The following is a 13,780-nucleotide window of genomic DNA, read 5'->3' as shown; positions in this document are numbered from 1 at the left end:
CTTCTCTTTTCTTCTCAGAATAGAGATAAAGAGAAGAGAGAAGAAAAGAAGAAAAGACTAGAGAGTAAAAAGAATAGACAATATAACTTCTTTCTTATTTCTTAGAATAGAGAAAAAAAAGAAGATTGAAGACAGAAGGAAGAGAGCTTGAAACAAAACACAACTTATCTCTTTTCTTCCCAGAGAGATAAGAAAATAGAAAATAGTGGGTAAGGGAAGAGAAAACTTTTTTCCCAGAGTAGAGATAGGGAGAATAGAGTAGACAACAAACGAAAAAAAGGAGAGAACAACTATAGATTTTAAAAATGGACAAAAAAATTAAAAAACTCAAACTCAACCAAGAAAAAACGAAATAAAATAAGTAAGTAAATAAACCTTTATTGTGTAAAAACTAAAATAACAAAAATTAACTCAAAGTGAAATTTTGTCAACAATAAGCTGAAAAATAACAATATTTAATCGAAAAAAAAAATTCCACTGTTTTTAAATTTGTGAAAATAAAATTAATTAAAAATTGTATCTTCCATCATGTGTCACTACTGGCGTTAAATTGGACCACAACAATCAAATACGTGGTAACAACACCCAACACTCGAAAAACGACGCTTTTGTCAATACGAAAAAAATTAGCCGCTGTAAAGTTTGGAAAATGATTTAGTAACGTGTTAATAAAACTAGTCACTTCTTGTCTCTCTCTGCCAACCAACCCCCGTCTTAGATTATACGCAGTGTTCAACAAAACTGTCGCAGAATCATACACCTGCTGGCAAGAGAGGATCATCCCAACTGTAGGAATCTAAGAAAAAAATTGAAAATAAAGCAAAAATTGACCTAAAACTCACCAAAACCGAAATAATTGTTATAAGATTGGCTGCAACAATACGCAAGTGTTGCGTTCGTGAATAACCGTAACTGTTTTTAAGTATATCGTCTAGGAAATCAACCACTGTTACACCAGTGGTGAAAATTATACAAACAAACGGCAATCCGAATAATTCATTGAATGAATCAATGGTATTTTTGAGCGAGGCGACTCGATTTTGTAAATCTTGGATTTTGTTAATTTTTGGTAATTTGAGCATCATATTTAAGCTTTTGTACGCATTTTTGACCTCTTTTGTGAAGATATAAATAAAGCAACAAATGTAGAAGTGGTTATAGAAGAGCACAACATCGTCCGAAAATTTTTTAAAGTAATCGTTTCCTTCAAAATCGACCCACACCGAGATTGCATATAAGACAATAACCCAATAGAATGCATTGGCAATGGCAAAGTAACAAACATACTTTTGCTCTTTGTTTTTTAGGAAATCTAACACAACATACCATTTATTTTTTTCGTAAAGTATAGCATTTAAAATCGTGGCCACGGTAAGAGTGTACGATACAATTTCAAAAACTATGTTATTGATCAATTTAGTTGGTACAAATGTTTTGTAGTAGGAAATTCGATAAAAATTTGCTATTAGTGTCCATATTGTTATAAGCACGATTACAAACACCGAATAAACTTTTTTGAATGAAGAATTTTTTGAAGAGTCTAATGGAATTAACGCTAAACTTTTACCCACAGTAATCATTTCTTTTGAAAAAAAAATACAAATGAGTTTTGTGTTAGTAGTGGAACCGGAAGACCGAATTTTTACACATTTTGATTCAAAGAATATGTTAATAATGAATTAGATCCGCTTCTAAAATCGTCGAAATCCGGAAATAAATAATAATAGGCTTACACATCGTTTTGGGGAAAACGGAGTTGGCGGTGGCGGAATGCCTATGTTATAAAAAGTGTCTAAAATGTATAAACTGTGTGAAAATGTCACGTTTCTATTATAATAATTAATAATTATTTATAAATTATTATTTAAACTAGACACTAATGCATTGAACGGTAATTACGTATGTGTGCAAAATTTCAGCACGTTTGGATAACGGGAACTCTCTCACATTTTATTGGAAAAATATAAAACAGACGGACAGACCAACAATGCAAAAATATAGGGTGTTTCATTTAAAAAACATATGTTTTTGTTGTAGTTCCTTTATTTCAGAAACACCCTGTATACTTGAATATTATTTTAGGTAATGTAGGGTATTATCTAAGGCTTTTGTAAAAAGAAAAAATATTTTTTAATGAATTTTACAAATTCTAAGTTAAGTCAAATATTGCATAATTCTTACTTTTCAGCTAGAAATTTTATTCAAACACATAAGTTTTTTTTAATATTTTCGCTAAAACTAGCTGAGAAGGAAAACTGAAAAGACAAAATAAAAGAAAAAAGGAAGAAACTTGCTTCTTTTCTTTACAGAGCAGAAAGTAGAGATAATAAAAAGTGGAGAAGGTAAAAAAATAAGTTCTTTTTTTTTAAATATAGAGAAAACAGAAAACTAAAAACCAAAGGGCAATGGAAGAAGCGCGAATAAAGAAAAACTCTTCATTTGTCTTTTCAGAGTTAATAGAAAATAAATACTAGAGGAAAAGCAAAGAGAAAACTGTTAATTTGTGTTAATAATACTAAGAGAATATTCTACACATGTCACAAAATTAACTTAAATTTATAGATTTAAATAGGTATTTACAAGAGAAAGAAGAGAGATGAGAGAACTTTTTATCTCTTTGTTTCTCAGAGTAGAGAGAAAGAAAACATAGAAAAAATTTTTTTTCTTAACAAACTAGACAGAATAGAGGGAAGAAAGAAGAAAGACGATTGAAGATAGAAAGGAAAAAAGCTTGAAAAAAAACAAAACTTTTTTCTTTCCTTCTTAGAGAGATAAAAAATAGATAATAATAAGGTATAGGAGAGGAAGAAAATTCTCTTTTTTCTTAACAGGTTAGAGAGTAAAAAATAGAGAATATAACATCTTTCTTTTTTTTCAGAATATAGGGAAAAAAGAAGATAAAAATAAAAAAACAGAACTTTTTTCTTTATAAACTGTGTGAAAATGTCACGTTTCTATTATAATAATTAATAATTGTTTATAAGTTATTGTTTAAACTAGACACTAATGCATTGAACGGTAATTACGTATGTGTGCAAGATTTCAGTACGTTTGGATAACGGGAACTCTCTCACATTTTATTGGAAAAATATAAAACAGACGGACAGACCAACAATGCAAAAATATAGGGTGTTTCATTTAAAAAACATATGTTTTTGTTGTAGTTCCTTTATTTCAGAAACACCCTGTATACTTGAATATTATTTTAGGTAATGCAGGGTATTATCTAAGGCTTTTGAAAAAAGAAAAAATATTTTTTAATGGATTTTACAAATTCTAAGTTTATCGGAAAAAGTAAGGGTCCAATAACGGACCCCTGTGGTACCTCAGATATCGAATGGGTTAGTAAACTTATTCAATGGTAAAATTTAACAAAAACTTTTATCATGGTCTTCTGTATTGCTGACAAGCGAATTTAACAATGACATTTTAGATTTTAGCGTAAATGTATCTGATTTTATGCAGATTTTACGAAAACTAATTTTTGTAGTTTGAAAAATCACAGTGAACTACACACTACTACTGGCATTAAATTGTACCACAACAATTAGGTAAGTGGAAACGGTGCCCAACATATGAAAAATCATAGTTTTGTCAATTTGAAAAAAATCAGCTGCTGTAATATGCGGCAAATGATGAACCACCGTCTTAATAAAACAATCCATTTGTTGCCACTCTTGACCAACTGAACAACGTCGTAAGTTGTAAGCAACTTTCAACACGTCTCTTGCATTTACATACACTTGGTGACAAGATAGAACTATCGCAAATCTAGGAATCTAAGAAAAGTTAAAATAAAATTAAAGGAAACTTTGTAACTACTTACTTACCAGAATCAACAAAACTGTAAGAAGTGTGGCAGTTACAATTCCCAAATAGTGTTCTTGCGAATAATCATAACTATTTTTGAAGATGTCATCCAGAAAATCAACCACGGCCACACCAGTAACAATCATCAGAAAAATAAGAGGCCATCCAAATATTTTATTGAAGTTGTCAACAATGTCTTTAAGAAAGACAACTCGATTTTCTAACATTTTTACGTCTTTTTTACACGATTTTAAAGTTTGACCCAGTCTTTGATAATTAAGAGCGACCACTTTCGTGGAAACAACAATTACACAAGAGACGTAAAACTTGTAGTAAAATAACACCGTCCCTAGCGTATTTTCTTTCAAATAATCTATTCCTTCAAGCTTGAGCCACACAGCTGTCACATATCCGCAGCACACTATGAATATTATCTGAGCTAATATAAATGTCCAAACGTACGTTCGTTCCATGTCTTTCAAAAACTCTAACAAAATACACCATTGGTTTTTTTTCAAAAATGTGGCGTTCGTGATGGACACCAACAAAAATGCATAAACTGCACTTTCGTACAAAACAGTATTGATTAACTTAATGGGAACGAAATTTTGGTAATAGTGAATTCGCGAATAGTGTGTTATTAGCAATGACAGTGTTATCGTTACTACCAGAAAAAGGGAATAAGATTTTTGTAGTTGAATATTTTTCGAAAAGTTTGGAATAACTGCTAAAATTTCGCCCACTTTTACAACATGCGTGTGTTTTGTAACAAACCAATGCCTGAACATTTTGATTGATGACTAGACTAGATTTTGTGTGGTCGTTTGTGAATTATTTATCAACCGGATGAAAGTGATTTACTATTGAGTGCAATAAAAATGTTCCAACTTTTATGTCCAAGTGCCTAATTAACTACACTATAATTAAAACGTGTTTTATTTTTTTAGTTTTTGGACATATAAAATTAGAAATTACGATTTTAAAGAAAAAAAAATGTTTTTTGGGCTCTAAGTGGCGTTAAGTATTTTTTCTTATCTAAGGTGGTAGTTTACCTGCCACCAATTACAAAAAAAAACTTACCTAAGCGTTGCTCAAAAAACAAAACAAAAAAATATTTATTTGAGCGTAGGACCCCCGACTACATCTTGTAACATTAGCCAATTTAAGAAGAGAAATAGGAATAGGAGAAATATTTTGATCTTTGTGGGAATATTTTTTTGATAATTCGGCAGTAACAAATAAATTCTTTTTAGACAAGTTAAGAGAAATATCTATATACTAGGGGAAAAGTGAAGAGAAAACTGAAAAATAAAATACGATACAATATACTTGTGTTAATAATACTAACAGAGTATTCTACACTTGTTACAAAATTTACTTAAATTTAAAGATTTAAATTTAATTGAAACAATTTGTAAAGTTTTCTCTATTTTTGCCGATATTTTCTAAACGGTTAGTCGTAGCGATCTGATTCTTGCAGATTTGGATTCCGCTGGTCATTTTACGTTAGAAACACTCAATAATAACAAAATAACTCCAAAAAATTGATAGGCAAAGATGAAAATTTAGTTGAAACAGTTTGTAAAGTTTTCTCTATTTTTGCCGATATTTTCTAAACGGTTAGTCGCAGCGACTTGATTCTTGCAGATTTGGATTCCGCCGGTCATTTTACGTTAGAAACACTCAATAATAAGAAAATAACTTCAAAAAATTGATAGGCAAAGATAAAAATTTAGTTGAAACAGTTTGTAAAGTTTTCTCTATTTTTGCCGATATTTTCTGAACGGTTAGTTGTAGCGATCTGATTTTTGCAGATTTGGATTTCGCCGGTCATTTTACGTTAGAAACACTTAATAATAAGAAAATAACTTCAAAAAATTGATAGGCAAAGATGAAAATTTAGTTGAAACAGTTTGTAAAGTTTTCTCTATTTTTGCCGATATTTTCTAAACGGTTAGTCGCAGCGACTTGATTCTTACAGATTTGGATTCCGCCGGTCATTTTACGTTAGAAACACTCAATAATAAGAAAATAACTTCAAAAAATTGATAGGCAAAGATAAAAATTTAGTTGAAACAGTTTGTAAAGTTTTCTCTATTTTTGCCGATATTTTCTGAACGGTTAGTCGTAGCGATCTGATTTTTGCAGATTTGGATTTCGCCGGTCATTTTACGTTAGAAACACTCAATAATAAGAAAATAACTTCAAAAAATTGATAGGCAAAGATGAAAATTTAGTTGAAACAGTTTGTAAAGTTTTCTCTATTTTTGCCGATATTTTCTGAACGGTTAGTCGTAGCGATCTGATTTTTGCAGATTTGGATTTCGCCGGTCATTTTACGTTAGAAACACTCAATAATAAGAAAATAACTTCAAAAAATTGATAGGCAAAGATGAAAATTTAGTTGAAACAGTTTGTAAAGTTTTCTCTATTTTTGCCGATATTTTCTAAACGGTTAGTCGCAGCGATCTGATTCTTGCAGATTTGGATTCCGCCGGTCATTTTACGTTAGAAACACTCAATAATAATAAAATAACTCCAAAAAATTGATAAGCAAAGATGAAAATTTAGTTGAAACAGTTTGTAAAGTTTTCTCTATTTTTGCCGATATTTTCTGAACGGTTAGTCGCAGCGACTTGATTCTTGCAGATTTGGATTTCGCCGGTCATTTTACGTTAGAAACACTTAATAATAAGAAAATAACTTCAAAAAATTGATAGGCAAAGATGAAAATTTAGTTGAAACAGTTTGTAAAGTTTTCTCTATTTTTGCCGATATTTTCTGAACGGTTAGTCGTAGCGATCTGATTTTTACAGATTTGGATTTCGCCGGTCATTTTACGTTAGAAACACTTAATAATAAAAAAATAACTTCAAAAAATTGATAGGCAAAGATGAAAATTTAGTTGAAACAGTTTGTAAAGTTTTCTCTATTTTTGCCGATATTTTCTGAACGGTTAGTCGTAGCGATCTGATTTTTACAGATTTGGATTTCGCCGGTCATTTTACGTTAGAAACACTTAATAATAATAAAATAACTCCAAAAAATTGATAAGCAAAGATGAAAATTTAGTTGAAACAGTTTGTAAAGTTTTCTCTATTTTTGCCGATATTTTCTAAACGGTTAGTCGCAGCGATCTGATTCTTGCAGATTTGGATTCCGCCGGTCATTTTACGTTAGAAACACTCAATAATAATAAAATAACTCCAAAAAATTGATAAGCAAAGATGAAAATTTAGTTGAAACAGTTTGTAAAGTTTTCTCTATTTTTGCCGATATTTTCTGAACGGTTAGTCGCAGCGACTTGATTCTTGCAGATTTGGATTTCGCCGGTCATTTTACGTTAGAAACACTTAATAATAACAAAATAACTTCAAAAAATTGATAGGCAAAGATAAAAATTTAGTTGAAACAGTTTGTAAAGTTTTTTCTATTTTTGCCGATATTTTCTGAACGGTTAGTCGTAGCGATCTGATTCTTACAGATTTGGATTCCGCCGGTCATCTTACGTTAGGAACACTTAATCATAAGAAAAAAACTCCGAAAAATTGATAATCAATGTTGAAAATTTAGTTGAAACAATTTGTAAAGTTTTCTCAATTTTTGCCAATATTTTCTGAACGGTTAGTCGTAGCGATTTGATTCTTACAGATTTGGATTTCGCCGGTCATTTTACGTTAGAAACACTTAATCATAAGGAAATAACTCCGAAAAATTAATAGTCAATGATGAAAATTTAGTTGAAACAATTTGTAAAGTTTTCTCTATTTTTGCCGATATTTTCTGAATCTTGATTCTTGCAGTCATTTACTATTATGTTGAAGATAAATAAAAAAATTTGAAAAATTGGAAACTTCGTCGATTGTTTGTTTAACAAAAACATTTATCACATCTTGATTAATTTGGAATTTCTTTGCAATTTTGATTGTTTGTTTGTTCTTTGGTGATAATATCATCAAGTTTAAGTGCCTTTATATCTGATTTGGGTAGTCTTATATGATTGATAAAACTGTGTATAAAAGATGGTAAAGTACCACACTTTGGAAGTCAGTCAAAAATGTACCGACTTTTAATCACTGCAAGTGCTCTCGTTGCTGTTGTCTTTGGTAATTATTGCTTTTAGTTTTTTTGGTGAAGTGCAGTATTTTATTAACAGGAGCACCACATCCTGATGTTAGTATTCACGGAGGTGATGATGCAGCTCTAGGTCAATTCCCGTTCATCGTCGCTCTTAACAATTCCGAACAATTCTGCGATGGTTCAATTATCAACAAAAACTGGGTTGTTACAGCTGCCCATTGCATCTACTCTGTAAAAACCAATACTACCACAGTTCTAGCCGGAACAAACAAGCTCGACTCTGGTGGTACTACCTATAAAGTTTCCCAGTTCTTACACCATCCAGATTACAACACTACCAACAGCAAAAACGACATCGGTCTTATTCAAATTGTCGGTGAATTTGAATTTAGTGAGAATCTTCAACCAGTGGAATTTACTCAAGCTGGAGTTAACGCCAGTTGTCAGGCTGTCGGCTGGGGAGGGACTGAAGAAGTAGTCACGCCTGAAAATCTGAAATATGTGGGGTTGACAGCTTTGGGGTTGGATGATTGTAAACGAATCACTGCCGATTATAACAATGGCCTTTATTTGGGGGAAGAACAGGTTTGTGGTTATGGACCTTCGGGAAAGGGGGCTTGCTATGGGGATTCTGGTGGGCCATTTGTTTGCGATGGTAAACTGGCTGGAGTTACTTCTTATGCGTTTCTACCGTGTGCTCGTGGTGTTCCGGATGTGTACACGCGACCAACGTTTTATGTTGATTGGATCAATTCTGTAGTAAACGCGGAATGAGCGAAGAAATTAATAAAAAAACTAACAATAATACGATGTAAACAAACAAAAAAGCGAAATAGTTTTATTATCCTTTTCAAAACCAAGTCCCGCTATTAAAAAACGTGCTAATAAAAGCAAACATTGCAGAATATTTATATTTATTTAGATAAGAAACTCATAAATGTGTTCACAAATTAAAATTTTTTTTTTCGATCAAATATTGTTATTTGTCAGCTTATTGTTGACAAAATTTCACTTTAAATTTGTAAAACATTAACTACCGACTTCTATTTATTGCTTATTTTATTTCGTTTTTTCCTGGTTTTTATATCTTTATTTTTTAAATTTTTTTTGGCCATTTTCAAAATTTATAGTTGTTCTCTCCTTTTTTTCATTTGTTGTCTTCTTTATTCTCCCTATATCTATTTTGGGAAAAAAGTTTTCTCGTTCCTTAGCTTCTATTCTCTATTTTTTTATCTCTCTCAGAAAAAAAAGAGATAAGTTGTGTTTTGTTTCAAGCTCTCTTCCTTCTGTCTTCAAACTTCTTTTTTTTCTCTATTCTAAAAAATAAGAAAGAAGTTATATTGTCTATTTTTTTACTCTCTAGTTTTTTTTTCTACTCTCTTCTCTTTATCTCTACTTTGAGAAAAAAAGAGAAGTTATTTATGCCTTTTTCTTTCATTTATAAAAAAAAAGTTTTCAATCTTTTTATTTTCTATTTTTTTATCTCTCTGAGAAAAAAATAATAATATTTTATTGACCACCAAGAAAAGAAAGAAGTTCTGTTTTTTTATTTTCTTTTTCTTTTTCAAATATTTTTATTTGTCAGCTTATTGTTGAGAAAATTTCACTTTAAATTCGTAAAACATTAACTACCGACTTTTATTTATTGCTTATTTTATTTCGTTTTTTCCTGGTTTTTATATCTTTATTTTTTAATTTTTTTTGGCCATTTTCAAAATTTATAGTTGTTCTCTCCTTTTTTTCATTTGTTGTCTTCTTTATTCTCCCTATGTCTATTTTCTTCTTTCTTTTATAAAAAAAAAGTATCCAACTTTTTTATTCTGTATTTTTTACCTCTCTGAGAAGAAAATAATAATAGTTTAATAACCACCAAGAAAAAAAGAAGTTCTGTTTTTTATTTTCTTTCTTCTCTATATTCTGAAAAAAGAGAAAGAAGTTAAATTCTCTATTTTTTTACTCTCTAGCCTGTTAAGAAAAAAGAGAAATTTCTTTCTGCCTTATACCTTATTATCTATTTTTTATCTCCCTGAGAAGGAAGAAAGAAGTTTTGTTTTGTTCAAGCATTTTTTTCCTTTCTATCTTTATTTTTTTTCTTTTTTCTTCCCTCTATTCTGTTTAGTTTGTTAAGAAAAAAAAATTTTTTTCTGTTTTCTTTTTCTCTACTCTGAGAAGCAAAGAGATAAAAAGTTCTCTTATCTCTCTTTTTTTCCTTGTAAATAAATACCTATTTAAATCTTTAAATTTAAGTTAATTTTGTGACATGTGTAGAATACTCTGTTAGTACTATTAACACAAATAAAGTATATTCTATCGTACTCTATTTTTCAGTCTTCTTTTTTCTTTTTCTCTCATATTTATTTTCTGTTAACTCTGAAAAGAGAAATGAGGAGTTTTTCTTTATTCGCGCTTCTTTCATTCCCTTTTGGTTTTTAGTTTTCTGTTTTTTCTATATTCTTAGAAAAAAAGGACTTATTTTTTTACATTCTTCACTTTTTTACTATCTCTACTTTTTGCTCTGTAAAGAAAAGAAGCAAGTTTCCTCTTTTTTTCCTTTATTTTGTCTTTTCAGTTTTCCTTCTGTCAGTTTTAGCGAAAATATTTAAAAAAACTTTTGTGTTTGAATAAAATTTCTGGCTGAAAAGTAAGAATTATGCAATATTTGACTTAATTTTAGAACTTTTTTAATTATTTTTGCAACATGTTTCGACTTATTTTGGTTTATTTGGGGCAATTTAGCGCAAAATGAGCTAAATTGAGAAAAACGAATATCAGTTTCTATTAATTACTTTGTGCCTTTTGACAATTTTTTGTCAAATAAATTAGTCACGATCTAATAAAGATGAGATAAGACTAATTTTGATCAATCGTTTTTTTTACCTAATTTTAAATAAATTTTACTTTTGTATTATTTGATGACTTTTCTGTCTATTTTTAACGACGTTTTCGAAATAATTGCGTTTCTAACTGAAAAATGCTCAAAAATTCTGGCTTTATATTAATCTTTTTTTAGCGAAATTTTGAGAAAAAACTGAGATCTGTGATGGAAGAATATCGAAAAAAAAACGCTAATTTATTTTTTCTAACAAGATAACACTCCTATTTTTTTATTTTTTATTTTTGATAAATTTTGAATCTTTTTTTATAACATTGTTGTTTATAAAACTTTTTTGTTCCAAATTCAAATTATGTTTACTCCGGTTCCAACATTAATTAGATTTTGAACTTTTTTCCAACATTTTATCTTAGGAAATAGTAGTTTATTATACAAGTAAAAAAAAACTACTTTGAAAATGCGATCATTTTTCAAAATTTTTTTTTTCAAAATTTTCTTTAGTTTTGGAGTTATTTAAAAAACATATTTTGTTTAATAGCACCTATCGTATTCTATTTTTCAGTTTTTTCTTTTTTTTTTCCTCTAGTATTTATTTTTCTATTAACTCTGAAAAGAAAAATGAGCAGTTTTTCTTTATTCGCGCTTCTTTTATTTCCCTTTAGTTTTTAGTTCTCTGTTTTCTCTATATTCTTAGAAAAAAAGAACTTATTTTTTTACTTTCTCCACTTTTTTATTATCTCTAGTTTCTGCTCTATAAAGAAAAGAAGCAAGTTTCTTCTTTTTTTCCTTTATTTTGTCTATTCATTTTTCCTTCTCAGCCAGTTTTAGCGAAAATATTAAAAAAAAACTTGTGTGTTTGAATAAAATTTCTGGCTGAAAGGAAGAATTATGCAATATTTGACTTAATTTGGGAATTTTTTGAATTATTTTTGCAACATGTTTTGACTTATTTTGGTTTATTTGGGGCAATTTAGCTCAAAATGTGTGTCTTTTGGCAAGTTTTTGTAAAATCAATCAGTCACGATCTAAAAAAAACTGAGATAACACTTGATCAATTGTTTTTTTACCTACTTTTAGGTAAATTTTTCGAAAAAAATTGTTTTTACTTTAACAAGATTCGAAGGAATTCAAAATAACATTTACTTTTGTATAATTTGATGACTTTTCTCTCTGTTTTTAACGACCTTTTTGGAAATAATTGCGTTTCTAACTGAAAAATGCTCAAAAAAGACCAAATAACATAATTCTAGCTTTATATTAGTGTTTTTTTAGCGAAATTTTGAGAAAAAACTGAGATCTATGATGGAAGATATCGAAAAAAAAACAGTAATTTATTTTTTCTAACAAGATAACATTCCTATTTTTTAATTTTAATTCATCATAAATTTCAAATCTTTTTCTACAACAGTGTTGTTAATAAGAGTTTTGTGCTCCAACTTATGCTTACTTAAGTAGCTCCCGTTGCAACACTAATTAGGTTTTGAATTTTTTTCCAAAATTTTATCTTAGAAAATAGAAATTTATTATACAACTAAAAAAAATTGTTCATTATCTTTGAGTGACGTGTTTCTAAAACGAGTGATTTAACATGAACTTAACTACTTTAAAAATGCGATCATTTTTCAAAAAAATTATTTTTCAAAAATATATAAATAAAAAAATAAATTTCAAAAGTTATTCGAAAAATTTTTTTTTCAAATGGCACCTTTAAGTAATTTCTAGTCTTTTTCAAAAAAAAATCGGCCAAACCGGAAATTGTCGCAATGTCATTTGCACGTGTCCTTTGTTTGGTGATAATGTCCTCAAGTTGAAGTGCCTTATTATCGGATCGTGATTCAGTTGACGAAATCTCATAACTGATAAAAGATGTGTATAAATATAGTACCGATTTGTCGAAACCGTTCAAAAATGTACCGAATTTTAATCACAACATTTGCTCTAGTTGCTGCTGCCTTTGGTAATTATTTCATCCATTTATTTTTATTTTAAACTACAATAGTACTATCTTAACAGGGGCACCACCTCACAATGTTCGAATCTACGGAGGTGACAATGCAACTCTTGGCCAATTCCCATTCATTGTCGCACTTAAAAACTCAGACCAATTTTGCGATGGTTCCATTATCAACAAAAACTGGGTTGTAACAGCCGCCCATTGCATCTACTCTGTAACAGTCGGCCAAACCACACTCACAGCCGGAACCAACAAACTCCACTCTGGTGGTACTTCCTACAGCGTCTCCCAAGCCGTCCACCACCCAGACTTCAATTACACGAGTCTCCAGAACGACATCGGTCTCATTCAAATCGTTGGCGAATTCGAATTCACTGAGATTGTCCAACCAGTTGAATTCATCGAACCTGAAATCAATGCCACTTGTCATGCTGTGGGTTGGGGAGAGACGCAAGATGTGGCTTTCCCCGAAATTTTGCAGTTTGTTGAACTGACGGCTCTGGGACTGGAGGATTGTAAAAAAATCGCTGGGCATTATGCTGATGGGCTTTACTTGGAGAAGGAGCAAATTTGCGCCTTGGGGTCTGAGGGACAAGGGGCTTGCTATGGGGATTCAGGGGGACCATTGGTTTGCGATGGTAAACTAGCTGGGGTTGTTTCTTATGGGCTGCTGCCCTGCGCCCGGAGTATTCCGGATGTGTACACACGGCCATCGCAATACCTTGATTGGATTAATTCGGTAATAAAACCGTAATTTACGACAAAATTCGGTCGTTTTCAAATAATAAAGAATATTGAAATGAATTTGTAATTATTATTCAATTTACATACAGGGTGTGCCGTCTAAACCCCACATTAGACGTATTGAAGGTTTTAATAAAGATATTTATTTGAAAGTTAGTACGCAGACATAATTCGTTGAGTACTGCGTTATGAAAATATTTTCAAGATGACGGCACTTCCGGTTATACCGGAAGTCGCTATCAACTTTCGTATTTTAAATGGAAAGCTATGTTTTTTATTGCGTTTTTGGATTAGTTGAGTTATTTTAAGAAAGTTTTTATTTGCTTTCCCTATACCTAAGTTTAACCGTTTTCGAGATG

At 30.3% G+C, this 13,780-nt stretch overlaps 2 protein-coding genes across 2 annotated transcripts; both read left to right on the top strand.

Annotated features, from left to right (window-relative positions):
• Positions 1 to 7,801: 7,801 nt before the first annotated feature.
• LOC658877 (serine protease P162) lies at positions 7,802 to 8,695 on the top strand. The gene is made up of 2 exons (XM_965228.4): positions 7,802 to 7,916; positions 7,967 to 8,695. Exons 1-2 carry the CDS (start codon positions 7,868 to 7,870, stop codon positions 8,662 to 8,664), a joined length of 747 nt encoding a protein of 248 aa, XP_970321.2. The 5' UTR covers positions 7,802 to 7,867; the 3' UTR covers positions 8,665 to 8,695.
• Positions 8,696 to 12,631: 3,936 nt separating this feature from the next.
• Ctlp-6c (chymotrypsin-like proteinase 6C) lies at positions 12,632 to 13,478 on the top strand. Its single transcript, NM_001167611.1, is given in 2 exon segments — positions 12,632 to 12,680; positions 12,737 to 13,478. Coding segments are annotated over 2 exon segments (744 nt in total). The 3' UTR covers positions 13,432 to 13,478.
• Positions 13,479 to 13,780: the final 302 nt, after the last annotated feature.

The sequence above is a fragment of the Tribolium castaneum genome, chromosome 8 (genome assembly GCF_031307605.1).
Source record: "Tribolium castaneum strain GA2 chromosome 8, icTriCast1.1, whole genome shotgun sequence".
In the NCBI taxonomy this organism is placed as follows: Eukaryota; Metazoa; Arthropoda; class Insecta; order Coleoptera; family Tenebrionidae; genus Tribolium; species Tribolium castaneum.
Note: the sequence above shows the minus strand (reverse complement) of the source record. Positions and strands in the feature narration are given on the sequence as shown.

What these genes read in the sequence shown, in the direction of transcription:
- LOC658877 (XM_965228.4), top strand. Translation starts at nt 7,868, where the DNA reads ATGTACCGACTTTTAATCACTGCAAGTGCTCTCGTTGCTGTTGTCTTT. An exon ending in TCTCGTTGCTGTTGTCTTTG is followed by an intron (nt 7,917 to 7,966) that starts GTAATTATTGCT and finishes TTTTATTAACAG; the next exon opens with GAGCACCACATCCTGATGTT.